Source organism: Ambystoma mexicanum, chromosome 6q (genome assembly GCF_040938575.1).
Source record: "Ambystoma mexicanum isolate Mex_15411 chromosome 6q, UKY_AmexF1_1, whole genome shotgun sequence".
Lineage (NCBI taxonomy): Eukaryota > Metazoa > Chordata > Amphibia > Caudata > Ambystomatidae > Ambystoma > Ambystoma mexicanum.
Window position 1 is genome coordinate 248,794,405 of NC_090937.1, and position 27,823 is coordinate 248,822,227.

At 47.3% G+C, this 27,823-nt stretch overlaps 1 protein-coding gene across 1 annotated transcript in view; it reads left to right on the forward strand.

Moving 5' to 3' along the window:
- DNAJB14 (DnaJ heat shock protein family (Hsp40) member B14) overlaps positions 1-27,823 on the forward strand; it is a 415,145-nt gene that overhangs the window by 190,569 nt on the left and 196,753 nt on the right. Inside the window, exon 4 of the mRNA XM_069630713.1 lies at positions 21,765-21,910. Coding sequence (XP_069486814.1) covers positions 21,765-21,910 — 146 coding nt within the window. The remainder of the gene's footprint in view (positions 1-21,764; positions 21,911-27,823) is intronic.

Consider the following 27,823-nt stretch of genomic DNA (forward strand, 5'->3'; position numbering starts at 1 on the left):
AAAGCGAACAATTGGCGTGTCCCGCACAGCGCTATACTTCTACAGCATGGGGTCTGGCATGGATTCACATGCTCATGAATATTCCCCGTCGTCCGGCCGGGAATCCTCGGTATAGAAACAATCGGTATCAGTTTCGTTTCTGATCTGTCTTTCTCAGTAGTAACCAATGACTGCCCTCTCCCTAAGCCCCGCCCCTGGCAGCCATCCTCAGATCCTCGTGCTGTAGCTCTCGAGCTTTTGCTGCGTTTCGTGCTTTTTTTCAGGAGATGTTCTCATTTTTTCGGTTAAATAGAGCCTCAAGCTCCACCATTTCTACATCCGATCAACGGGGATCCGTTTCGGAGTTTCTACGCCCCTCAAGGGTGAAGATTTCGTCGAGTTACGCTTTTGGAGGATTCCAGAAGTTCCAAGGCCTACCCGGACATGGCCCAGGAGAAAGGGAGCTCGACGCCCGGGAAGCTGTTCAGGACCTGCCCTGGATGCCAGCTTCAGAACGTTTTCAAGGGGGACTAGCATTCGTTATGCCTCTACTGTCTCCATGAGGACAAGACGCACAAGGAAAAGGACTGCGCGTTTTGTGGGAACATGTCAGAGCGGACCATGAAGGATTGCCACCTCCGTCTCGCCAACTGGCTGGAAGGTAAGAGCCCGCCAGGCGAGAAGAAAAAAGGCTGAGCGGTCTTCTAAGTCCTGTGAGGGTGCCCCGGCGACGGGGGCCCAACAAAAGGCTAAGCACCGCGGGCACCGAACGGTCGGGCTCCTTGGCTGCCAGGCAGGGCGCATCCTCCCCGGCGCCATCAACTATGAGCCAACGCTCTGGCTTGGGTAAGAGGAAATCCGAGAACCCGGCGAAGCTTCTGGAGAGGCCCCGGTCGATCTAGAAGATTCCAGCAGAGGGGGAGCGAGGCTCGGACCCTCCACCCCTCCCCCCCCCCCCCCCCCCCCCCCTCCTCCCCCCAAGGTGAAGGCCCCAGGCGTACAGAAGGTGACATTGGCCTTAATTCACCCTGCTAAGACCTCGATTGAGGATGTTGCCACAGCCCTGGCTCAGCCTGTGGAGGCTACACCAGTGGAGGCGCCCTCAGGCACCAGAGTCTCCCTGCCACCGCGGAGGGAGTCGTCTTTCAGGCCCATCGAGAAGACCCCCCCCCCCCCCCCACGAAGTCCTCGTTGGAAAGGATGGGGGAGGGGCTGGTGGCCCTCGTGGATACGGACACGACCTCTGAAGAGGAGCTCATCCAAGTTGTGGAGGAGGCCCAGCCCATCGGGAGGAATCCCGACGAGGGCGACGGTGTCGCAGACGAGGCTCCTCAAAAGCCCTCGCTCCCGTCGTTTCCGGTGCCGCAGGACACCTCGGTGGCCATTTTGTCAGCCATCCAGTTAAGAGGAGGAGGACGCATCCTAGGCCTCCTCTCCCGCCTCTGCGGCCTTCTCTGCCTCCCCTCCCCTCCCCCCCCCCCCCGGTCGCCTACCCACAGGGATGATACAGGCATGGACACGACTACGACAGTACGGATGACGACGGAGGCAACGACGGGACGTGTCCCCCGTCGCCCCCTGCCCGGGCGTCCCCGCCCGACGAGATTGGATCATTCCATGCTATGATTTCCAGGGCATCCGAGCTCTTCCAGCTCTGCCCCGAAGAAAAGAAGGAAGGGTTCCTTTACCAACGGCGCGAGGCTAAAAGGAAGACGGTCCTCGCCGTACCGCTTCTTGATGACATCTGGGATGAGGGGCTCGCCCTCCTCAAGAACCCTGCCACGGCTCCTGCGAAGAGGGACCGGTACGAGAAGAAGTACCGGGTCCCCGGCGCTGCCCCCTTGTGCCTTAGGGCGCAACCTACCCTGGATTCGGTCGTTTCGGCGGCGGCCAAGAAGAAAGCGGGGGGGGGGGTGCATCGGCCTCGACTTCAACCTCCCCGCCGGACGGCGAGGGTAGGAAGCTGGATGTGATGGGACGACTGGTCATCTCATCTGCAGCGACGACCATCAAGGCGGCCAACGCCCTGGCCATCGTAGCCCGCTACAACAGGGAGTTGTGGTTCAAGATTGCCCCTCTGTTGGACTGCCTTCCGGACGCCAAGAGGGCTGAGGCCCTGGAAATCTTACAGGAAGGTGAGATTGCCTCGGACCACGCCATTACGGTGGCTACGGACATCGCCGACACCGGTTTCCGTCAGTTGGGCAACAGCGTTTGCCTGAGACAACGAGGATGGCTCAAGGCGACGGATTTCCGCCAGGACGTACAGACCAAGGTTTTGGACATGCCCTTCGATGGGAACCACCTTTTTGGCAAAGTGGTTGATGAGTCCCTTCAGGCGATCAAGACGGACACGGAGACGGCCCGTGCACTGGGTGTGCTCCAACAGCGGCGGCCGTCCTTTCGGAGCTCCGGAGGCAGAAAGGGTGCCTCCAAGGGAGCCAGCAGCAGCTCCTCTACATACTGTCAAGCGGCAAGATCTTCGTCGCAGGAGGCCTACAGGGGACGCGGCAAGTCAGTTGGATCCCGCCGTCGTCGCCAAGGAGGCAAGCAAGATTGAACCGACCGTCGGGTCGGGCCCCGCCGAAGCACCCCGGTGGGAGGCCGGCTGACGAAGTTCATCGGCGTGTGGGAGTCCATCTCCACCGACCGTTGGGTGCTGGACGCCCTGGCCCTGGGGCACACACTCGAGTTCCAGAAGAGGTGCCCCCGCATTCCTCCCGTGGCCAGGAAGGAAAATCACGTCCCTCAACTGCTGTTGGAAGTAAGGGCGATGCTCAGGAAAGGTGCCATCAAGCTCGTCCCAAAGAGGGTTCGTGGCTCCGGAGTTTACTTAAGATACTTCCTCGTACAGAAGACAGGAGGCTGGCGTCCCATCCTGGACCTGCGAAGACTAAACAGATACATCAAGGCACAGAAGTTCCGGATGGTCACCCTCCAGCACATGCTGGGACAGCTGGAGGAGGGCGATTTCCTGTCGTCGTTGGACTTGAGGATGCATACTTCCACATCCCTATTCTAAAGAGACACCGAAAGTTCCTCAGGTTCGTGGTCAAAGGGCGGCACTACCAGTTCAAGGCCCCCCAGTTCGGATTAGAATCGGCGCCCAGGGTGTTCACCAAGTGCCTAGCACCGGTGGCAGCGCGGCTGCGCCTGCAGGGGATCCACGTCTACCCCTACCTGGACGACTGGCTCATACGGGCAAGGACAAGGGAGCTCGCCGTGGAACACTGCGAAGACCGTCCAGCTGCTCACGGACCTGGGTTTTCCATCAACTTTCCAAAATCCCACCTGGTCCTGTCGCAAGTCGCCCTGTTTCTGGGAGCACAGCTCGACACAGTGGCACGGCGGGCCTCACCATCGGAGGAAAGGATAAGGACCATCCTAGGAAAGGTGCAACGTCTGCTGGCCACGGACGTGGCCAGAGTGAGGTCTATAAAGTCCCACCTCGGAATGATGTCCTCCTGCATTTATCTGGTGCGCCACTGCAGACTTTGGATGCGGCCCTTGCAAGACTTCCTCGACGCCCACTGGATCCAGACGACGGGCAGCTTCGAGGACAGGATCCCGCTCGACGAAGCGTGCCGTCAGGCGATACGATGGTGGGGTGTCCGCTCTCATCTGATGGCGGGAACAGGTTTCCTAGCCCCGGCCCACCAGGTGACGGCGACGACGGATGCCTCCCTGGAAGGTTGGGGAGCGCACACCGGGGGTCTCCACGCGAGAGGCCTTTGGCTCCCGGAGGAGAAGACTCTCCACATCAACATCTTGGAGCTCCGTGCAGTGTTCTGGGCCCTCAGGTCCTTCCTTCCGTCCCTCAAGGGCAAGGTGGTGAGGATCTTCACCAACACCACCACAATGTTTTACATTCGGAAGCAGGGCGGAACCTGATCCCCTGCCCTATCCAAGGAAGCTCAGGATCTGTGGCATTGGGCCGTCGCCCAAGGGATGTTTCTGGTACCCTTTCATCTGGCAGGGATAAAAAACACCATTGCCGACTCACTCAGCAGAGAGCTGCGCTCGTGCCACGAGTGGGAACTGCGCCAGGATCAAGTGGACTGACTCTTCCGACGATGGGGCGAACCCCAGATCGATCTCTTCGCCACGGCGGCGAACTCCAAGTGCCGGATGTTCGCCAGCAGGTTTCCCCAACCGAGGAGCATGGGCGATGCTTTGTCGTTCCCCTGGGACGGCCTGTTCCTTTATGCATTCCCGCCGTTGCTACTCCGGCTAGTCAACCAGCTCAAGAGGTCCCGGTGCAGGATGATCCTTGTCGCACCGGCGTGGCCGAGGCAGATCTGGTTCCCGAACCTTCTGGACTTGTCACCGTCCACACCAGTCAAGCTGCCGACGGACGCGGATCTTCTCTCCAGAGAAGGAGGCGCCATTCTTCATCACGAACCAGAGTCGCTGAACTTGCAGGCCTGGCTCCTGCAGCACTAGAGTTTGGAGGATACGACATCCGGGCCGACTGCAGAGAGGTTCTCGCAAAGGCCAGGGCATCCTCAACTTCAAGTGCTATGGACACCAATGGAAGAGGTTCTCTGTCTGGTGCTGTGCACAGATTAGCGCTCTGCTGATTACGGCCCCTCAAGTATTGCCGTACCTATTGTCCTTGGCCAAGACTGGCCTATCTCGCACTTCCATCAAGGTACATTTGGCTGCCGTCTCACGTTACACCAGAACTACAGGACGGGCGTCCTTGTGGTCTCATCGACTGGTGAAGGAATTTTATGAAAGGACTGTTCCGATCATTCCCACCGGTGAAGGCCCCTGCCTCGGCGTGGGAGCTCAACGTGGTGCTGACTAGGCTCATGAGGGCCCCATTGGAGCCTATGCATTCAGTGCCGTTGAAGTTTCTGTCGTGGAAGACAGCATTCCTCGTGGCCATCACCTCTGCACGACGAGTGGGAGAGATCCAGGCCCTGTCTTGCAAGCCTCCATACTTGACTTTTCACGACACGAGGGTGGTGCTGAGGACGCATCCCTCCTTCATGCCCAAGGTGCCGTCGGACTTCCACCTCAACGAGCCCTTGGTGTTGCCAGTTTTCTTCCCGTCGCCTTCGTCACCGGCTGAGAGGACTCTGCACTCGCTGGATGTAGCTAGAGCACTGAAGTTCTACGTGGACCGCACAAAGAGTTTTCGGAAGACATCGCAGCTGTTTGTGAACTTTGGACCTGTGAATCAAGGGAAGGCTCTCTCGAAGACTTCCATTTCCAGATGGCTCTCCGGCTGCATCATGCACGGTCACCGGTTGGCAAACCGACTGTTGCCAGGCCGTCCGAGGGCCCATTCGACCAGAGCGATCGCTGCTACTATGGCGTTCCTGTCTGGTGTGCCCCCTGCTCGACATCTGCAGGGCTGCTACGTGGAGGTCGACGCACACCTTCACGAGATTCTACTGCGTCGACCGGGATTCCAGAGAGGAGTCCAGAGTCGGCCAGGCAGTGCTGCGCAACCTGTTCGCGTAAGGTGAGCCTGATGAGGAGGTAAGAGTTGCTTAATGTTGAGTTGTTGTATTGCTTGATATTGAGCCTTTTGCCACCTCCCGTGGTTGTGCATGTGTATACTGCTATGAATTCTTATATTCATGAGCATGTGAATCCATGCCAGACCCCATGCTGGAGAAGGAACAAGTTACTTGCCTGTAACTGTTCTCCAGCATGGGTCTGGCATGGATTCACATGCGAACCCTCCCGCCTACCCCTCTGCGGCTCTTCACTTGGTCATACTGCCACTTCACGTGCTACCAAATCTGAGGATGGCTGCCAGGGGCGGGGCTTAGGGAGAGGGCAGTCATTGGCTGGGGGCAGTATGACCCAGAGACCAGTGATTGGTTACTACTGAGAAAGACAGATCAGAAACGAAATTGATACTGATTTTTTTTTTCTTTCTATACCAAGGATTCCCGGCCCGACGGGGAATATTCATGAGCATGTGAATCCATGCCAGACCCATGCTGGAGAACAACAGTTACAGGTAAGTAACTTGTTCCTTACCGGCAGGAATCCTGCTCATCATTGTCAGTCATCCCATCTTCCGAAAGCTGCTTAATGCCGCACCTGAAAGACCAGAACGAACATTCGATACCTTGAGCAGAAAGAATTAAAGCGGCTTTTCCAAGGAGTTATTGGAATAGACTTACCTGCTTACTCCGGTCCTTCCACTTCAGCAACCTCCATCGGATCAGTGAAGCAACTTGATCCTGGAACGACAGTGTAACCGCGCCCCTGCCAGAGTGTGCAGGACGGAGAGCTCACCCATTAAAAAAAAAAACAAGTTGAGCCAGAGGAAGAGAAGGAAAATCTGAAGGAGGTGAATACCAAAACCAGCTCCTTTCAGTTGGCTAATATCTTGTTTCGGCTTGCAGGCGAACCTCTCCTGAGGCAAGAACGAAGGGAAGACGCAAGCTAGCACCCTCATTTAAGCAGAGCAACACCAGTGCAGACATCATCCTGCGGACATGAGCAGGCCCCCGTGGGGACCAGGTGAGCGTGACGGCTATCTTGCATGCCATCAGCGTCCCTCTCAATCTCAGAGGATGATCTGACCCAACTGGGTCCATGAGTAGGTTGTCCCGTGCTGGTAGTATTCTTGGGTAATCTGCTACTAACTCCATTAGTGCTGGAAACCATACTTGAGACTTCCATATTGGCGCTACCACTATCAGTGTCTCTCTCTGCGCCCTTTCGTTAGCACTCTGTTCATCATAATGAACGGTGGAAAAGCGCAATGCGTTTCTCCCCTCCACTCTTGCAGAAAGGCATCTACTCCTGCTGCTGTCGGGTCCAACCTCCAGCTGAAGTATCTGCTCGTTCAGTCTGGCGCAAACAGATCTGTATGTGCTGGTCCCCAGATCCTCTCTAATTGTCCAAAGATTTCTTTGTCTAGCATCCAGTCGCTAGTGCTAGATATATGAAGTTCCATTCCACAAGCCTGGAGGATATTCCGATACCACTGATGTTCCTGATTCTACGCAGAAATGCCAGAAATCCTTGGCTAGTTCTGCCAGTAACTTGGACTTCGTCCCTCCTAAGTGATTGATGTATCTGACTGCTGAAATGTTGTCCATATTCAGCAGGATACATGAATTCACTCTGTCCTTTCTAAAAGCTTTGATCGCAAATGATACTGCTAGTAACTCCAGACAGTTTATATGTAGTTTGAGCTCTTCTGAGCTCCACTTCCCTCCTGTCTCTAGTTCTTCGCGTCGGGCTCCCCAGCCTGCTCTGCTGGCATCTGATTCTATCACCAGGTCAGGTTGGTTGCCTAATATGGCTTTCCCGTTCCAGGCGTCTATATTCTGTAACCACCACTGTAGTTCCATCTTTGACTCCCTGTCTAGAGGTACCAGTTGGCGGTACTGAAGGCCCTGCTATATGTGTTTTTATTTTGAGTCGTTGAAGGGCCCGATAATGCAAGGGTCCTGGGAATATTGCCCGAATTGATGCTGCTAACAGCCCCATTATTCTCGCTATCGTCCGCAGAGAAACTAGGGTTTTGCTGAGGCAATTCCTTATCGCTCTCTTATGTCTCTTATTTTCCTGAACGGGAGCTCTAGTGTCGCCTTTCTGGTATCTATGATGAAACCTAGCAATTCCATCCTCCTCGCTGGTGTTGTCTCTGATTTCTCTTGATTCGCCCAGTTTGTCTGGTATATGAGTGTTTCGTTGCAGCTTGCCATGAGCAAGATGTTGTCTAGGTATATTATCATCCTGGTCCCATTCTCTCTCATCAAAGCCACTACTGGCTTGAGTTTCGTGAAGGCCCAGGGTGCTGAGGCTAGTCCGAATGGCATAGTTGCAAATTGGCATAATTGTCTGCCCCAGTCGAATGCTAGGAAAGGGCGATACATCTCTTGCACTGGTATAGTGAGGTACGCGTCCTTTAGATCCACTCTCGTGAGCCAGTTGCCTTAGTCTCTGAGCTGATGAATTCCTTCCATCTTGAAGTGGTGGTACACCACCGCCTTGTTCATTTCTCTCAAGTTTATCACTGGCCTCACCTTGTCTTTCCTTTGAACTAGGAACATATTGGTTATAAACTCTGGGCTTGCCGAGCAAGGTTCTATTGCTCTTTGCTCGCTAGGCCTTGCAGTTCTGAGTCTAGGATTTCTTTTTCTGCTAACGTGAAGTACAATGGGCGGGGGGCGGGATTGGTATGGTATTTCTGTGAATTCCAGCTGCAGGCCTTTGTCTGCAAAACCCAGGCGTCGCTGGAAAGCATGCGCCAGTTCTCCCAAAATGTGGATGCTCCTCCCCCCCTCATCACTGGCGGATAAACTTGCTGTCTCACCTGTGGGGAAGTTTTGTCCTCTTCCCTGGCCTCTGCTTCTTCCTTTTTGGAAGCGACCTCTTGGTGGAAAAAAGGTGTCTTGCTGCTTGTGCTCCCAATAGTGAGCTCTGTTATGAGGCCTTCTTGTGGCTTGGTAGTGACCGGTCGCTCAGCCTCGGTACAGACCGGTCCCTCCAAAAACTCTCCCGGGAAATATTTTCTTTATTGATGCTTGAGCCTTTTCCAATGATGTGTAGGTCCCTACCAACCTCGCCATCTCCTTCCAGAAGGTTTTGCCAAATAACAGGCCTTGGGCTGCTTCGCCAGCCTCGTATGACGCTAGGTCGCTTAGCTTATGGTCTATCTTGAGGAGTAGTCCTCTTCTGCACTCTGGAGATATGGCGCAATTGGCATTACCCAGGAGACAGACTGCTCTCTGGGCCCGGTTGGCGAGCACTTCCAGGTCTACTTCTCCTGTATCTTTTTTTTTTTTTTTTTTTTTTATATTATTGGTTTGTTACAAACCTTTAAAAAAAAATGATAAGGAAAAGAAAGGAAAATCTCAAAAGATAAAAAGAAGGGAACATAACATTATAAGTGTTCTTTCTCGAAGAAAGAGATTTACAGAGAAAGATTTACAGAGGGAGATTTACAGGAAGAGCGCCAATCGTAGTATAAGGGCAAGGATCAACAGATAACCCGGAAGAAGGCAAGAGGGAGATGCATCAATCTGAGTAGGGAACGTTTGCAGTCCAAGGCACGCTTGGATTGCTCATATTCAAACAGAGTTTATGGCGATTTTGATGTCATTTTCATGTTTTTCTAACTTTCCGATCATCTTTTCAAGAAGGAAAGTCAGTTTGATTGTTAGACTGCGTTCCACGTCTTGATGCATCATAACCCACCAATCCTCAGCAGATGGGGTTGGTCTTGCCACAATATATTTTCCGAAATGAATGGATCGTTCCTGTCGCAATTGATTGCAGTACAAGATGTTTCAATGTTTCATTGGCCTCCCCGCATAAGCGACAGGTCAATATTCGAGCTCCATCTTTTTGTCGAATTGCCAGCATTTCTCTCGTTGGGAATTGGTTCAAGCGAAATTTCATGTAAAGGAGTCTGCGGGCAGTGTCTGGAAACTTAAGCAGGTAGGATTGAGGGTCATTTAATTTTCTTGCTTCGGGTGGGCATATTTTCATGATTCTGTGAGTTCCTCTTATGTCGCCAGTGTCAATCCAGTCTTGCTGCCATAATAGTGATTTTACTTTAACGGGGTTCATATGGAGTAGCTCTCTATTAGTGCATAGATCACTGAGGATGGTGTCGCAGCGTGTTATCCATTGTGACAGAATACAGTTTGTCGGACCTGTGTCTGCGTTTGTTAAAATCTGGTATTGGGGGGCAGTTGACTCCGAGGTTATTTTTCTAAATTCATTTAGGGTGGTCCAGGTGACAATTGCATTGATTGACAAGAGACTTAGCTCGTATCTTATGCAAGCTGTTGGTACACCCATTGGAAGGCGCAAAACTTTGGTCCAGAAGTGATGTTCAAGCGATGACCATAGCGTGTCTGGACATCCCAGGGCGCTATTGGCTCCATGTGTAATTGCCGGAATGAATTTCATTTTGTAGAAGTCCATGACAGGTTTTAATGAATGTTTACCGAGCTTCTTATTAAGTAGACAGGCCTGTGCTGTTAGTTGTTTGCATTTATCCTTTGTTGTCGCAACCCAAGGAGACTCGTTGATGCTTGAACTAATGCACATGCCAAGATATATGGTCTGGTCAACGCATTGTAAGGCCTCTTTCCCAATTCTCCATTTAAGTTTTTTCAGGCCCACTCTCTTTTTGTTTTTTTGAAGATCTTGCAGAGTTAGGATTACAGATTTTTTAGAGTTCACAACTAATCCGTTTTGCGTGACATATTGATTAAGAATCTGCAATTTCCGTTGCAGTCCTATTGGTGTTAAATCTAGTAGGACTAGGTCGTCTGCATACAGGAGCCAATTTACTTCGTTTCCGTTTATTTTTGGAGCAAAGGCATTGATATTTGCAAAGGCAGCCCCCAGGTCTGAGATGAACAGATTGAATATTATGGCAGCAAGTGGGCAACTCTGTTTAACTCCTCTATGTATTTGTAGGTTCGGAGAGGAGTCCTAGTTGGTTCAGACTCACCCTTATCACTGTGTCGGTGTGAAGTGCTTTAATAGCCAAGAGTAGACTGAGAGGACAGTTCCAGGTTGCCATTTTCTTCCATAATAATTCCCTATCAATACTGTCAAATGCCTGGGATAAGTCCACGAATGCAAGATAGATTTTTTTTGTTTGCTCTTATAGTTTCCATTTTCAAAATGTTCAACAGAAGCAGATTTAGGCCGCAGCCAACACCTCGGACAAAACCAGTTTGCCGGAGGTCTAGATGTTTTGTAGATTCAATCCATTTCATTAATTGGATTTGTAGTTGGGTAGCAAAGATTTTTCCTAGGACATCTAGTAATGCTATGGGCCTATACTTTTTCGGGTCTGCTCTGTTTCCATTCTTGAAGATTGGGATTATAATTGCTGATTTCCAGCTAGATGGTATAGTGGCTTCTTCCGTGATCTGTGTGAACAGTAGCATGAGGAAATCAGACCAGTCCTCTGGGTTCTGTTTTATTAGATGGTTGGTGAGTCCATCAGGGCCCGGTGCTCTTGAGGAAGAAGCTCGTAGGATGCTCTGTACTATGCTCTCCTTGTCGAACCTTAAATCCCACTTGGCCAGCTTCGGAAATTTCGGTTCAGTTGTTGAGCTTTTTTTTCTGTAGACCGAATCGAAATGGGTAACCCATTCCGCTTGTGGGACCATATTTGTCTGGATTGCGCTTTGTTGACAGTTCATGTTGTTGATCAGGTTCCAAAAGTCGGCTGACTTCTTGATGCTGAGCGTCGCTAACATGGCTTCACTATCTTGTTGATGTTGGATAGTTTTGTGCGATATTAGCCAGTTTTTGTATTTTTGCATAGAGGCTTTTTTTGCAAGCTGTCGTTGAGCGATATTAAGTTGTGCTTGATGTCCTAGCTCTTTTCTTAGTTGCCTCTTTCTTACTGCGATTTCGTGGTTATAGCAGTGTTTAGGAGCAAAGTCCGGTCTTTTTGAACCATTATGACTGGTCATAAACTGTTCTAATACAACAGTGTATTCAGGGTTAACGTCTGTTGAGTTTGTTATGAGGTTATAGTATAAGTCTGTAATCCGCTTCACCTCAGATGGCTTTATTTTTAGCCGAGTTCTATTAGGTTCTACTTCGACCTGATTCCTCCAGATGTTTGGTTTCGCTACAATCGGGGAAAGCAGAGTGAGTATTAATTTACTGTGATCACTGTTTGGATCTTCTAGTATCGTTAGTTCCACAGCTCGTTGGCTCAGATTGTCAGAAATAAAGAAGTAGTCTATAGTGGAGGAAGCCTTTCCGCTTTTCCATGTTGTTTGTGCCGGAATGTCTCCACTAGTGTTCCCATTTGCCATTGTTAAGTTTCTTTCTTGTAGGGCCGAGCACCACTTTTCTGCCAACTTTTGCATTGTGGTTGTTGTTGCAGGATCTTGCACGTTCCTCAAGCATGATAGGTTGAAATCGCCGCAGCAAATTACGTTGGGTGCTTGTTGCTCGCTGTTAATCACATCAATTAGATCCAGTACTGTATTCATGAATTTGTATGTACCGGCTTCTTTGTGGTGCCAGTATAAATTAATTATATTGAGTTGGGTTTTCTCCCGGAATTCAATGAAGTGGCCTCTGCAATTGTATGTTGGATGTAAGGGGTGTGATTACAGTCACTTTTCACTGTCCAACCCGAATTTTTTTTCACCATTGTTATTAAACCAGCTGATGGACGACCTTTTTTTCTCGCTATGGCTGGGTTCATAACTATTTCATACTCATCTGATAATGGGCACAGAGTCAGCCACGTTTCCTGCAGACAAATCACTGTTTGATTCAAAGGATTTATTTTTGATTCCTTAAATAAATGTGTGAATCCTCGGGTGTTCCATGAGAGGACATTCATGTGGGGACTACAATGTCCCTGGTGGCGTTAACTAGATTTCCCTCCCAGAACGCCAGCTAACCAATTCCAATTTTTTGTTGTGTTATTATCATCCAGAATGTGTGATTCAATGTTTTGCTCGCTTACGACTGCAGGGTTTGATCCAGAAATTGTAATTTTGATATTTTCTCCCATGTTGCAAAATTTTTCTTCCTGTGGGAGGCTGTTTAATTCTTTATTGATTTGTGGCTTATTGTTCGATGTCTTGAAGGCAGCTTTAGTGAGGGGATTTAAATTGTCGTTATTTCCAAAGGTAACCTTGTGGGCTAAGGACAGATTATTATCTGATGCTACCGTAGCCTTTGTGGAGCTAGAATCTGGAGTTTTGTTTTGGAAAACCTCATGGCAGATAGCAGGAACGTGACTGCATTTAGGAGTGAATCACAGACAAGTCTGGAATTTATATGCAGGGCAACTTTGTCGTTCTGATGATCATTGATAAAGGCCACTGTTTGAATGTCGTTGGACTTGATTGACCGGAGTCCAGGAACATGATGTAAAAGTCTAAGGACGTTGTTTCGGTTCAACGTTAGGCCATCTTTAGTGTCCAATATTCTTTCCAGTATTAGCATGTACTTCGCAGATTTTGCCAGTTTGTCATTGTTTTCGAAAAAGTTTTGTTGCGTGCTTCGTTGGTTTTTTTTAGCCACATTTGATGTTGTGGTTGTTTTGGGATCCTGCAGGATGGGCTGAGTTGTGCGAACCATGTCTGTCATATTAAATTTTTGTTTGTCAAGTTAATCAGCCTGCGTTTTGCTATGATTATTCCAGCAAGCTAAGCTATTTTCAATTCCAGATTTTGGGGCTTCTTCTCGAGCTCCCAGACGTCTTCTTTCTGCCATAGTTTCAAATTTGTTAAAGTTCTCAGTAGGGGACAACACGATCACTTCTGTTGGCGGGAGTATTAGTTCGCAAACTCGCCCGTTGCTGAGTCTGGGAGCCCCATTCATAGAGATTGACCGGTCAATTTTTGCCAAGGCCTCAGGGCTTGTGATTTTGTGTGCAGACTCCCCATCGTTTATTTCGTCAGTTGTCTCGTCATCATAAATAGATTAAGAGCTCTTGCTCAACAGTTTCGACACTTTCATCTGTTACAGTTGTCGGTTCAGAAACGTCCGGGCACTTTTGCTGGACCTCTTTATTGGTCTTTTTAGGTGATTCATTTGCTTTTTCTGTATTGACGAATACATTAACTGATTTTAGATTTCTTAAAAATTTCCTTGATCCCATATTATTACCTTTTCGTTTGCATTTTTGGTTCTTTGTTTTTTTTTCTTGCAGTTTTCTGACGTCGGCAGTATGTGCTTTTTGGAATATTTCATAGGTTTTATCTTTTGTTTCAGAACAGCGGTTTACTTCATGTTCTGAGAGATCAGTAATTCCTTCAGTATTAGCAGACGTGGTTGGCACAGGAATACTTACGTCCAACAGGTTGTTTTCAGGTTGAGTAGATAGATTGCCTGAAGGGGATTTCATTGGGGTTTCTGTTTGCTCGATATGGGATGATATGAAATTTTTATCTGTGATACGATTAGCGGCATCTGCAACCCAGATAGTCGGTGGTGGCTTCTGTGACGAATCTGCGTGAGACGCATCCGAAGGATTGTCTCCCTTGCTCGTGGCTCTTTCGTCACTCAGGGAAATCGTCTAGGGACTACTCCCAATCAGCTGCATTATTTGAGAACTAGAGGTATTAGGCTCCTCTCGTCCAGTCATTGTTGACGATGCAATTAGTGGGGCCGTCTCGGACTCCCGTGAAGCTCGCTGGGACTCATCGTACATTCTTCTTGGAGGTTGGGCCTGTTTCAGCAGGCTTAACGCTTCCAATGTTATTTCAGACATTACGCGTTTCTCATCAACGTTTGAGCGTTTCTGATCCGCAAGATCCTTGGTTAAGGTTTCAAATCTTTGGATATAATCCTGTATTTTGGAATTTCCTCCATTATGCGATGATTCTGCTGTTGCCAGTTTGGAGTTTGTTAATGCTGCAAGTGTAGATGGGTCTTTAACATTATCATTCAATTGTTCGTACAGTTTGAGCATTGGAGCCATAGCTATGGTCAGTGAGGACAAAACAAACGGTCTAAGATCGTTTAAGGCTTCCTTCACTATGTTTTGCAGCTTAAGATCTTTCAATGTTTGGGAGGCAGATTTTCTGTGGTTAAGTGATTTCCCTTTGGGAGGCTGTTGTCTAATAGGAGAGGCATTCAGCGATTCGTCCAAAGATGAAAAGTCTGACAGCTCCTCGTTACATGGCGATGTTGGTATCCTTGAAATGGTTTTTGTGTAACCTCTAGGTGTCACTGGAGAGGTTTGATACAAAGAAATTCGGTTCCGTTGGTTTCTATTTTGGGAGCATGGAATGGGGGGAGATGCACTGGAAGCCATTTGTCTTCTTTTTCTGGGACCCCTTGGCCATTCGCTACTGGATCGTACATTAACCTCCAGCTCATTTGCCATGGGACGGATTTCAACGGTGGTCAGTCCACTATTCTGATCGCTATCGTTTGATGTTGATTTGGGATTCAGTGAGCTGTTCATTTGTGTCAGATCTAAGAGGAGTTTGTTCGCTATGGCCAGGGAATTGGTTTTTTCATCGTAAAGAGTTTTCGAGGCGTTGAGGTTGATACATTTAGAAGAAGGATAATTGCATTTCGCTTCTCTAACGCTTCGTTCCACTGCTTCTGTCATAATTTCAGTCAGGTTACTTGACGGTGCTTCATTGGCGTGAACTCTTTTCTCCACATTGGAGGAAGATTTATTGGGGGACGAGGGGCTAGTGGCGTCTGGCAGTGGCTGAGTGACACAAGGCTTGGGGGGGGGGGGCAGTGAAGGGCTCTCGGTATGGGAGGTCATAGTTATCGGGGAAGTGGTATCAGAAATACATTCAAGCCATGAACCAGTAGCTTCTGAGGTTAGTCGTTGCGATTTGCGGTTTATTGGGCCCCGCATATCGACAGCTAGATCTTCATTTCCCGGCAAGCATGAAAGCCCTGCCCAGTCAACAGATTGTACGCAGGGGAGTTGAACGCCATCAGAACTGGCAACAACATCTGCACATGCGGATTCTCCCAGCGCTTGTGCACCACTCTCAGGAAGATATCTTGCACTCGTATTCATGTTGCTTAGTGGGACACCATTACCCTCTCTCCATACTTCATTATCACAAGTGCCCCCTTCTTCCATTCTACAAGCAGGATTATTAGGAACACTGGTAGAAACTGTTTTTTTTTAAGCTCAATTGGCTATCGCTAGAGAGGCAACAGTCTGGCTCACTGTCTGTTCGATTTACACAAGTGACAACAGCATGCGTGGTTCGCATGTCTCTACCGCAAATGCTCGTGTCTTCCAGTGGCACGTGCGGCAATGATATTGTGCGTGCGGTTGGAGAAGAATGAGTTTTAAATTTCCTTACTTGGTTGCTCCCCGCTGTTGTAGTTCCCTCAGCACCGCGGTTCCAAGACACAGGTGAAGTTCCTTCAGATACTACTTCAGCACGCTTCAGCTGCATACGAGTAAGGGGGTGATGTACGATTCTTGTCTGCACTTTAGGAATTTTTCCTCGATCCATGAGGGTTATCCCCCTTGAGCCTCGGGAGCCTCCAGAGACTCACGAGACTCTGCACCAGCTCCGCGCCGCTCCGCGGAATACTGGGGGTTATAAGCACACCCCTCTCAGTTGGTAGAAGTAGAAAGGGGACTATAGAGTTCCAACAGCAGTCCCAACAGTACAGCAGGCAAAGCAGACTCACGAGACTCTGCACCGACTCCTGTATCTTTTGCCCGCTCCACCAAGTCCATAATTTTTGCCAGCAGCCCTGCTAGATCTAGCACTTTTTCTTGACCGCTTTGCCAAGATCGATTGATCCCCTTTCTGGGGTCCCTGGTGGTCTTTGAGACGAAGGTCAACATTTTCGGATCAAGCTCCGGCGCTTCCGCTACCTTCCCTGGGAGTTCGGGCTTGGGGCATTCAGCCCTCATCCTCTGCCGCACTTCTTTTTCTAGCGCCTTCCGTAGTCTACTGGTCATGTATTGTGTGACCCTTGGCGATGGGAGCCATTCTGAAGACCTCAGGTTTCGTATGTCTTCGGGTTGGAACATATCAGATGTCCCATCTTCCTCTTCGATGTTGAGTTTCCTCAACCTTTTGTTTGGTGGAGGTTGTACTTCCTCCTTGTCCATCTCATCTTGTGAGGATTGCGGAGACCTTCCTGGTTCTTCTGAACCTTGCTCCTCCTCGCCCATATCTTTCCCCTGGGTAGGGGGTATTGAGGCTCGGCACTCCCGACTTCTTAATGAAAGCGTCTCTCAGTTTTTGGAACGCGTCGGTAGCCTCAGGGGCCTTTGGCTCTGCCCTGTCTGTGTGGCCCGGGGGGGGTCAGAAGAGTTCTTACTCTTCCGGGCCTTGTTACAACCCTGAAAGTCCTCTAGAGGGACTTTTGTGGACGTGCTAGTTTCTGGTAAGGTGCTCTTTTCCTTTTGGCTCAGATAGAGTTCTATGGTTTCTAATCTGTCCTAGAGGGGCCTTACCCCCTGAGCCACTGCCTATATCAGCGAGTCCCCCAGCACTTCTTTGAAGCTGTGGACTAGATCCTCTGAGTAGGCTGCCTCTTGCTCCTCCTCACTCCATTCGTAATCAGCCATGTTCAGTGCTGTTAAGTGCCTTTCAGTACCTGTATTGGTGTAGTGGCACGTCCACTGCTCACTTCAGCTGTGTCTGAGGCTGCACCTTAATTGGCAGAGCTGAGTTTGCTCTCTGAATCACTCTGAGCTAGTGCTCTTTATTTCTGTGTGTTAGCCGCTCTTTATTGAGAGAGGGCGCTCTCCGGTATAAGATTGTGTCTTTAGAAGATTTCCTTCGCTCTTTAGTGCCGTACAACCCGAACGTTAGAATTCTGACACTGTCAGATTCTGTGAGTTCGTATGGTTGTAGCTCCTCCTATGCAAGGGTGGAGGCCCTTTATCCCCTCCAATGCGCTGTGCGCTTGTATTTTAATGTTTACCTCTTTCTAGAGGCCGTTATTTCATTGGGCTCCGAGGAGCCGCCTTGTGATTTGTTCTCGCCCCTCTGAGGGTGGGGGCTTCCTGTGAGCGCGAGCGCCCGTCTTCCAAAGAAAAGACGGCTACTTGCGAGCGTTCTCAGATTGGACTCCACCCTCCCAAGGGTGGGGGCCGCGTGCGAGCGCTCGCTTCTTCGCTCCGCCCCCGCACAGGTGGTGGCTGTTTCGCGCATCCCACCTCAACGCTTGTTCTACCGTTGCGCTTCGGTTCTGAGGGGGAGTTTGGGGACCCCTAACCTGTCGATAATGCGACACAGGGTCACCGCCTCCCCTTCGCTTGATGATTTATTTAACACAACTAATTTAATAATTCTATCTCTACCCTGTGCGCAATATACAATGTTCTACAAATATCTAATGTTCTACCAATGTCTACTAATGAGAGATGTCTCTAGGGGGGGTTCCAAGGACGCTTGCGCTCCTATACTACTGAACATTATTATCTAAGCTCTAACATTTAGCATTTATGCTCTTCAGATAACCTAAACTATGCAGCTAGGTATAAAAGGTACTTATCTGCTTGGAGAGCAGGAAAGAAGAGGGAGGACACAGGAAGTGAATGGACTAAGGTCATAGGAACGGACCATGAGGACTACAGCAGACCCGGGGCAGAAGGGAAATGTAGTTTTTTGTTAAAAAAAGTTTCTCCATTTAAATGTTGACAAATGGTTTATTGTTGAAACTGCTGGAGACAGGGGTAAAACAGAAGATGAAGCATAATGCTCGCCGCCGTCTTGACATAGAATTAATGTAGGGAGGTTAAGGGTGGAGGAGGATGCGGTGGTCTCCCCCGCATATATTTGCAGCACAATCTTCCAGTTAAAAAAAAAAGATAAACAGTGATTTCTACGTTGATTTGAAACATTTGAAGAAATCCTGTAGAACAGATTGTTAAGGCATTCAGGAACTACCAGGTTCGAGAGACTGGCCACAGTAAGCTGACTAACACCCATATTCAAATAAGTATTTAGCCAGGTGCAGTATACCCTGGATTAGTAGTAGTGCATCTAACCACCAAGTACACCGCATTGGCCAACGCGCCAAACTTTGCCTGCTTTGTGGCGCTACTGCAGTCTGTACCAACAAGTCTGTTTTGCTCGATTGCTGAGCTGGCTAGGAGAATGTGTCCTCGTTATTCCTGTAGCATTGTCATAACCATCTTCAGCATAGTGTGTGTAAGACAGGTGGCCTCAAAGTCCTCCTGCTGACTAATGCATATTTGGTTGTGGTGTTCGCCCTCCTGCATCAAGTTGCTCTTCTGGCAAGGGTACCAAAAATTCTAATCAGACCTACAAATAGCTTGGAGTGTTTCCGCATCTTCACTTCCACTACATTGGGAAGTAAAATTCACTGATGCTCTCAGGTGTCATTTCCTCCTCTGTGAACTGAGGTTCAATGCCTTCCATTCTTTCCTCTAATGTGCTATTAAGACCATTCTGCAGTAGATTAAAGGAATGGTCACCCCCCTCCGCCCGCACTTTATTTTTAATGACTAATATGTGCACCCACTCTGTACCTCTGTAATGATGTGCTATAAGTGTGTTTCCTACAGAGCATGATTTACATTAAGATGCACTTATTATCACTGTGACTCATCCTTGTTCGCTTTGGTGACATGGGTGAGTTAAAGGGATAGTCCAGTAAAAAAATGTATTTAAAAAATAGATGGGCAATATAAAAAAAGAATACTAGCACTATATTTTTGTTAAACTTCCTATGAAAAATTTTGAGCTATTCAAGCTCAAAATCCGCAAAAGCAAGCACATGGGCGCATCCATTTTGTGAAATGGATGCCCGCCTGTGCTGGCTTTTGCTTTTGCGACACTAATGAAGGAAAAGGCAGCCAGCTGTAGTAAACAAAAGCTACCGCTGGGAGGCTTTTCCTTCATTGGTGCCGGGACTCGGAGGACGCGGACCGGAGACCAGAGCAGGAAAGCTGCAGCTGAATCTCGGTAAGTACTATTTATTTTTTTAAAATAAGCACTAGCTGTGGGTTTTTTTTCTAAGTTTTCCAGGCTGGAGGAGCCCGGAAAACTTAGAAATAAAACCGCAGCTTTAAAAACGTTGTATTTATTTTTGCGGTCGCTTTTGAAGCCACCGCAAACATAAATACAACGTTGTGTTTGAAAATGCTGCGGTTTTTCTTTCCAAGTTTCTCAGGCTCCTCCGGCTCGGAGGAGCCTGAGAAACTCGGAAAGAAAAACCGCAGTGTTTTCAAACATAACCGTGTTGTTTATGCCTGCTGTGGCTATCACTTTGGGTCTCCGGTGCTCCCCCAGGGGAGCACCGGAGACCCAAAGTGAAAGCCAAGGCAGGCAGAAACACAACACGGTTGTGTTTTACATGCCGCAGTGTTTCTCCCTACAGCTGATTTCCCATTTGGGGCTCTCGGGCTCCCCACGGGGGGCCCGAGAGCCCCAAATGGGAAATGCTAAATGCTGCAGTGTTTCTGCCTAAATCTGCCTTCCCATTTGGGGCTCTCGGGCCCGCCATGGGGAGCCCGAGAGCCCCAAATGGGGAAGCAGATTTAGGCAGAAACACAACCGTGTTTAGTCCATCCCCTGTGCGTGCGCCACATACTTGGGGCATGGTTGCACAGGAAATGGTTTGCCAACATTCCATTCCCGTGACACACATTTAAGCATTTACTTTCTTTTACCAGGTTTTGCCATTCCTTTCCCAGATACTAGTACCATATGGCCGTTCTTTTCATTATATGGCCTGGTCAAGTGGTCTGAGGTGGGGATAGGGTGCAGTCTTGATGGAAGTGCACAGAGTGGAGAAGGGGGGCCGCACTGCTAGAGTTTGTTGTGCTAGGTGGCAAACCAGATGCAAGCTCCTTTAAACTTTTATTTGTACTCGCTTCCACATCCACCACCATCCACACCCTCGCCCTTTGTCGAAGTGTATATGTTGAATTCTATACATTTCTCAATTTAACACACACATGGCCATTTGTGCACATTGAATATATTCCTAAACTTTCTGAATACTAAATTCTCCTCTCGTGATGTTTTTGAGTTACTGTATTTCTGCCGTAATCTTAATAATAGTTATGGCGTATCTCTGTAAAAGTGCAATAAAAACATTGCTTGTTTTTCTCGATCACCCCTGTCCACTGTCCCTCTCTTACTCATTCTCTATAACTCACTTGCACGTGTTCCAACTCGCTCATCTCTTTATAGGAATCACTTCATCACTTGCTCTACCTATCACTTTATCTCTCCCCTCACTATGAATCGAAGGCCCTCAACTGCTTGAAAGTGGCATATTATTGAGGAAAGCCTCGTGTTTTTTTTTTTTTTTTTTTTTTTGCGCAACCCTCATGAAAAGGTTTCATAGTGGTAATGCTAGCATATATCAATTAGGCGGGGCTCAGAATTTTCTTTTGGCACACCCAACTTAAAATGGGGCAGCTTGGACGCATATTGCTGGGCCATGTTTCTTAGACATTGAGACTGTTAGAGAATACATGTTTCTCTAACTGCCAGCATGAAATGCATTAAATTTAAGTGGAGATCATTTTAGGAACTGCTACTATGTTAAAGCTCTAAAATCATAGACTAAATGTGTTTTTATAAATGTTATTCGTGTTTATAGCCAAAAAAAGTGGTGGGTGAAGGTTTTGAATGAATCTGAACCACTGGGAATGCTCTGAGCAACCTTCTACACCACCATTTTTTATCCTGTCTGCGCCATTGCAAAAGGGGTCCAGCCATATGCTAATCGGTGGGGTACTGCCACCAATGGTAGCAGCCCAGCCGGAACTGCTAGTCCAGGCCCCTCTGCACGGAAACACAAGCAACCCCAAACATGTTTCGGCCTTGTTGGACCCCTTCAGTGAGGTGCCGCTTGGTTCCCTATGGCGCAGTGAGCAAGGGAACCACGTCTGGGCATACCCTTTCTCCCACAGGGAGACAAACTACAAACAAAAAGTGATGGCTGGAAGACCACTGGGAATTCTCTGGGCAACCTTCCACACCACCGGTTTTTAGGCCGTCTGCGCTGTTGCAAAAGGGGTTCAGCCATAGCAAATCATTCATGTTTTTATAGGCCATACACCAAATTTCATGACTCCCTCCTTAGTGCTGCAACTTTACAAATTGTTGTACTGGCAGTTTTGCCTTCTGACACTGCATGGAACCCTTACACACTCCCAACCCCCTCTCCCACTCCTTGTCTTCAACCCACCCAATCGAGTCTGCTCTAGAGTACAATGCCATTTTCATGGCCAAACACAATGGAAATGGCGCGTTTATGGAGCCTTCCATAATCCTGGTATTTCTAAATACAACAGTGCAAGCTTAGCCTGACATGACTCCGCCCACTTTTGTGAACGTGTTTCTGTTAATTCCGTCCCTTTACAGAATCAAAAAGTGCAAAACTTACTATGAAGTGCTTGGGGTGACCAACGACGCAGGGGAGGAAGATTTAAAGAAGGCGTATCGAAAGCTCGCCTTGAAGTTCCATCCGGATAAGAACCAGGCACCGGGAGCCACAGAAGCATTTAAAAGTAAGTGCGTAACACTGAAAGGAGCCTGTGAAATGGTGCTACTAACGAGCGCGTTTCTACGCATTTTCTGAAATTACCAACATCGTAAACCGTCGACTTTGATATCTTGTATTTTAACAGTTTGTATACTTTTTGCCATTTTTGCAGTATTTTAGTGCATAATCATTCCCCATGATCTTCTATAAGCCACGCCCTCAGCGGCTTACATCCAAGGTGGCTGCCCCACGCTGCAGCTGAGGGGATGCACATTTTCACCGAGAAACGCCATTTTCTGGCTACAATAATTAAAATGCAGAATGTGAGTCTACGCGCTTTAACTATTGTAACCGACGCCGACTTTTCAAAAATGGCAGATAATTTCATGTTTAATGTGACTGCCCTGCATTGGTAAAAATGCCACCAGAATCTCCACAACAACAGTCTACCGCTGCCCATAAATGGGTTGGATATGCAATGTTACCGTTTCCCTTTAAGAGCACCGCCTTCTGGCTGGTTGGCATTTTTTTTTTTTTTTTTACTTCTGCAAATGCGTTGACGCATACATTTTATAGGGGTCGCTTCAACGGCACTTCCAGTAGACAAAACTAATGATATAGAATACTGTATACAAGGTTGCACCCCTTGGCATCTTCTGGGGATTTCGTGTTGTTTTTGTATCACTTGTGACGCATTGTTTTGTTATTGGCTACGCTTATGCAGGCTCTGCCATCTCCATCCATTGATATATTGGCTGATTATGGTGTTGGTCATTTCTGCCTATGCTAGCAGGTGTTGGAAAGGTAATGGGGTTAATTGCAGCCATTCAGCTGATCCTTATCTATTCAGAAGCCTCTCTAGAAAGTAATGGGAACTGTGGCCCACAGCTTCCACGGTAGTAGATCTTCTTTACCAATATTGCCGCCTTCAGACACTAGATTTTCTAAGCAAGATTTCCAACACACATCCATAAATTAAAGTAATTCGCTTCACATTTTGTTTACAATTGTATAGAAAATGACAAGACCAGTAGTAACATGTACATTATTTAGGTTCTTTGTAGACCATTCTAATATACAAAAATTAATTTAAACAGTTCTGTAGAGTGAAGGTGTCTGCCTAAAGAAAAGCTGAAACGGTTGGCTCTGCAAGTGCCTGTTCTACTGTGGCCTGTCTCATAACCGTAAGCCCCTTTAGGTACACTGGCCTGCGCCAAGCGATTTAACCCTGTATTGGTGTTCTTTCCAATAAATGCAATGAATTTGCTTTCTTCTCCCCTGAATATAAAGCTTGCATTGACACATGATACAATTTAAACCTGCACCAACTGCATCTGCCAGTAAGCATTCGCATGATGCCGATGCATTGCAAGTGATGTACATTTGGATTAACTGGTCTGCCCGAAGCAGGCTCAGGCCTGCATTTTTCTACTGCTGTGCTGGATGAACTGGTTCCCTGATGATGTAATATTATGTATAAACACTGAAAAGAAGGGTCACGAGGGTGATGCGATCCATGTTGTAGGTCTCGCTTTGCAATAGGTCTTAATTGAATACCTTGTTTAAAGCAGCAATGTTTCACACCCGTTTTGTTTTTTTCTGGCTCTTCTCCACCATATGTTAATTGAGTTTTTAAGACAACTGAAATACGCCAGTCTTCAACCAAATCCGTGATTTCTGCCCCATGGCAGAATATTTAGCTAGATCTGCAAAACTCACGACAAATTAGCTCGTTGGGGAGTTTGGTTGTGTATCCAATCAGTATCTGCTGCTTTGCTTACTTTGAGTGATGCATTGATTTGCTTCTCTCCTCTGAGATAGTTATTAATAGGTAAATGTGCCCCCTTGTGTCATGTTTCTGTCTCATCCTTTTTTGCTTTGCATAGTCATCGCCCTCCTTGATCATCCTACCTCTTGTATCTTTCCAACATGTCTAATGTTAAAGGACCATGCAAAAATCTATATACCTTCAACCCTATATATTGAACATTGTAAATAAATCTGCTCCTATAACCATTCAGTTTGCAAAATGTACACTAGCCATTGTTAAGGATTTTAAAGATGCAGCACACTCTAGACCAGGACTCTTTCTACTGGCCAGGGATGCGGCGCACAATAAAACGCTTTTAAGTTTATTACGTTAAGATTCAGTTTTTGAGAAGGCAGCCAACCCGTCTCATACCCCCCTTAACGTACACCCCATGTCGCAATGGACCATGAACCAGGCCAATGTGTAATAATGAAATATTTACTTATTTTGAATTAAAATCACACATTCAATAGAGGGCAGCAATCCCCAATGTGGTGATAATTACACAGTAAAATGATAGATACACCTTCTAACATCGGATGCACAAATGAATGAAATCAAGATTACTTTTTGGGTAGTATTTTCAAATGGCACCACAGTTAGGCGTTCCCCCTGCAACACTCCCTCAAACCCCTGTTAACTAAGTTTTGTGTGGGTGGAGAGGAGAAGCAAGGAGTCGGGTATAGTAGGTAAAAATCTGAATGAAAATCCGACCTACCACCCCTGATTAAGCTCCCTTGAAAAATGAGCAAAATGGCACTCGGAATTACTGAGTAGTTATTTTACATGTGTGGTTAAACGGATAAGGCAAGGAGGTGTGTGGCTGTACTAAAGAGGCAAGAAAACTTACAAGCTACAAGGTAATGTATTAACAACGTGCATATAGTTTAGAAAATCAACTTTGGAAGGAAAGAACAGTGGCAAAATTGCAATTGCTTAGTTTTCGCAGGTTTAAAATGGGCAAACAACTTCAGAAATGAGCTAAACAGACAGAATCGAAAATCGGTTTTGCTGATGAAGTACAAAGGCACATAACGGGTATGATACTAAGTGAAAGGATGACTCAGGATGGGTGACAGTATGGTATTCTTAAACGGAAAGGAAAAACATTATTTTTACACAGGAAACGCTTTCACAGGCAACTTGGTTTTGTTAGAAAAAAGGATTTATTGTACTGCTACTTTATTTTGGCAGCTAGGTATTTAAAGAAAGACACGGTACGCAAGGAGGTTAATTGCAAGTTTAACCTATCCACGCCGCGTTCATCTCTGTGGGAAATTAATTCAATTATTCAAAATAGTATTAAGGACTTACACAAGGACTGAAATGACTAGACAAGAATTGCGCTGACACATGAAGACTAACTCTGATTTTTCTAAGGACAGGATACACAGAGGATTCTAACAATTTTAAGAAGTTACTAGGGTACTTATTGGATTTCTTACAGGGTTTTGTATAAAGTTGGACAAATTGCACAGAGTGGTGTATGCAGAGTTTTGATATTGGGGAGGGGTGATACTTACAAGAAGCACTTGAATTGGGTAGTTTGGACAACTAACCGGGTTTCTGGACAGTGGGACAAGGGTCTGGTCACTGCGCAGCAGCGGCTCTCCTCTAGGGACAGAGAGGCAACCGGGGTCTGGTCTCAGTGGACACAGGGTTCATCAGCTAGGCAAAGACTGGTCTGGTGTCGGGATCCTCCCAAAGGGGTCCGTAGCCTTTCCTCCTTTCTCCCTAAATTATTGGGAATTTTGTAGGGTTTAATTCTGGATAAATGGTTCTGCCTGGATAGGAGGTTCTGAATAAATGGTTCTACCCGGATAGGAGGTTCTGGATCTGGATCAGCTACCCCTGGCCTGGCGCTGGAGTCTTTCAGGGTGAATGTGGAATGTCTGGATGTAGATTTTTGAATGTCTGTTTGTTGAATGTCCTGAAGCTTCCTCCTTTTATAAACCGGATGACGACAGAGGATTTTTACTATGTGGGCAGAACTAAGCTGGACATACCTCGAAGATGGGATGGGTCAGTCTGTGGATGTCGCTGCTTCCCTGTAAGCAGATTGGACCCAGGGAAGTGACATCGGTTTTAGTGTGTGTTTTCATGATGTACTTTGTTCTACCATAGTTAGTTTTGTCAAAATCAGTTATGAAACAAAATGCTTCTATTTACAATTGTTCTCTTGAAAATCAAATAGGCAGACGCCTTATTTTACAAGGAGTATGCCGTTCCCACTCCTAGTTTGTGCGATGCTGTTTTGTCCTTCTGGCAATCTTTTGCCATTTCTATGAAAATATTTCCCCTAAAAATCTACAACTGGATACACAGAAGCCTATTAATGTCGGCATATTTTCATTTAACTTTCATAACTGTATCATGTACGCTTTTTTCCACAAATGTCTTTTTACTGTCATTCACGTACCCACATGCTAGGATAACCCACATAGTCTTGTTTTAATGGTACACAAATTACATTAAAACGGTCATAATTTCACATTGCTGCTTCTTTAGGTTACTGAAATAAATGCTTTAATATAAAAAGCCTTTTAAATCAAATGGATGGCCTCGGTCACTGGAGGGCGGTCCTTAAAGTTCCCCAGCCATACTGCCCCCTTTGTCAGTTCTGGGCAGCAGGTTTACCATAGCACCCTTTGATTCTGGCAGATGCAGCTGACGAGAGGTGTCACAAGGAATTCACACCTTTCTGTGAAGTGCTGATAGCCAGACTGCCTTTGAATTCCTCTTTATGGATTCCCATGAAGAAAATAAGTGCAGCCATTCTCTGGGTGTCTGTGCTCCATCTTGCCCCATATGTGCACAGCAGACACATCGCAGCCATGATTTCTGTAACTGCTAAAAATGCAGATTTGATGCAAATGAATAGGTGCTCAGCCGTCACAGGGCAGCCATTATTTCTGTCTCTGCTAAATGCAGTTTTGTGAGGCAGGGATTTCAGTTGGGCTGCTAAATGTACCCCACAGAATCCCCGCCGCCCCCAGCTTTCCCGGGACATATTGAGAGAGAGTCGGTCAAAGTAGGGTTCATCTAGTGGAGTTCTTATTTTTATCAGGGAGCGATACACCAATATCTTCTTTCTGTCTTTCTCTTTCATCAGGGAGCGGTATGCCCAGATCTTCCTTCTGTCTTTCGTTGGAGAGTGTGGACCGACACCCCCTTTCCTTCCTTCCCTTTCCAGGTCCCCGGGGAGGTCCTCCTCATTCTAGGAGGTAATGGAATTAGTAATCTAATAGGAGATGGATTAAAAACAGGTTGTCAAATCTTTCACTGACAGTCTTCCCGGAAGGTTGGCATCAGTGGAACAAGGCATATATTTACATTTATCAAGGTACTTGAACAAATCAGCAAACAAATTACTTAATAATGCAAAGACATGATTGAACTTTTACACCATAGTTTCATTATATATTTTTGCAAAAACACTGAAGAAAAGTACTCCCTGTTAGATAGATATACCTATGGAACTGAGTATTCCCTTCTGCTTTTTCTTTTTTCTCATTCTCCAGATGTCTCCTCTATTTGACTTTCATTTGGCTCCTCAATCAGCTGCAAAGTGTGTCTGGGGTGACACATTTTTAACTGATTAATGTGGACCCATTTCTCTACAGCTTTCCTTTGGGCATGCGGATTCTGTAGGCGACAGATGAAATTTTGTCTACAATTTAAAAGGAACGTACCAGGAGGGGAGAAATTTCCACTCCTTAGTCTGGTTCCTCTGAAAATTGTACAAGTAGACCCTGTCTCCTACTTGGTATTCCTTTTTGGTTGTTTTTAAATCGTATTGAGTTTTCATCCCCTCTGCCGATTTCTCCAGAGCGTACGCAAAAGCATGCTGAAGGTGTCTTCTTAGATTCTCAACATATTTATGTGTTGTGTAGGCGTTTATCAGTGTCTGCTCTTGTGTTCTATAGAGCAGATGCTGAGGTAATACCATCCTTCGTCCAGTCATTAGCTCAAATTGAGACATTTTGGTCGTAGAAGATGGTGTAGATCTGATGGCCATCAGGACAAGCGGTAATCTGATGTCCCAACATGGCCCAGAACCTGCCATAATTATTTTTTAGAATGCTCACAATGGTTTTATTGTACCTCTCAACTCCCCCACTAGAGGAT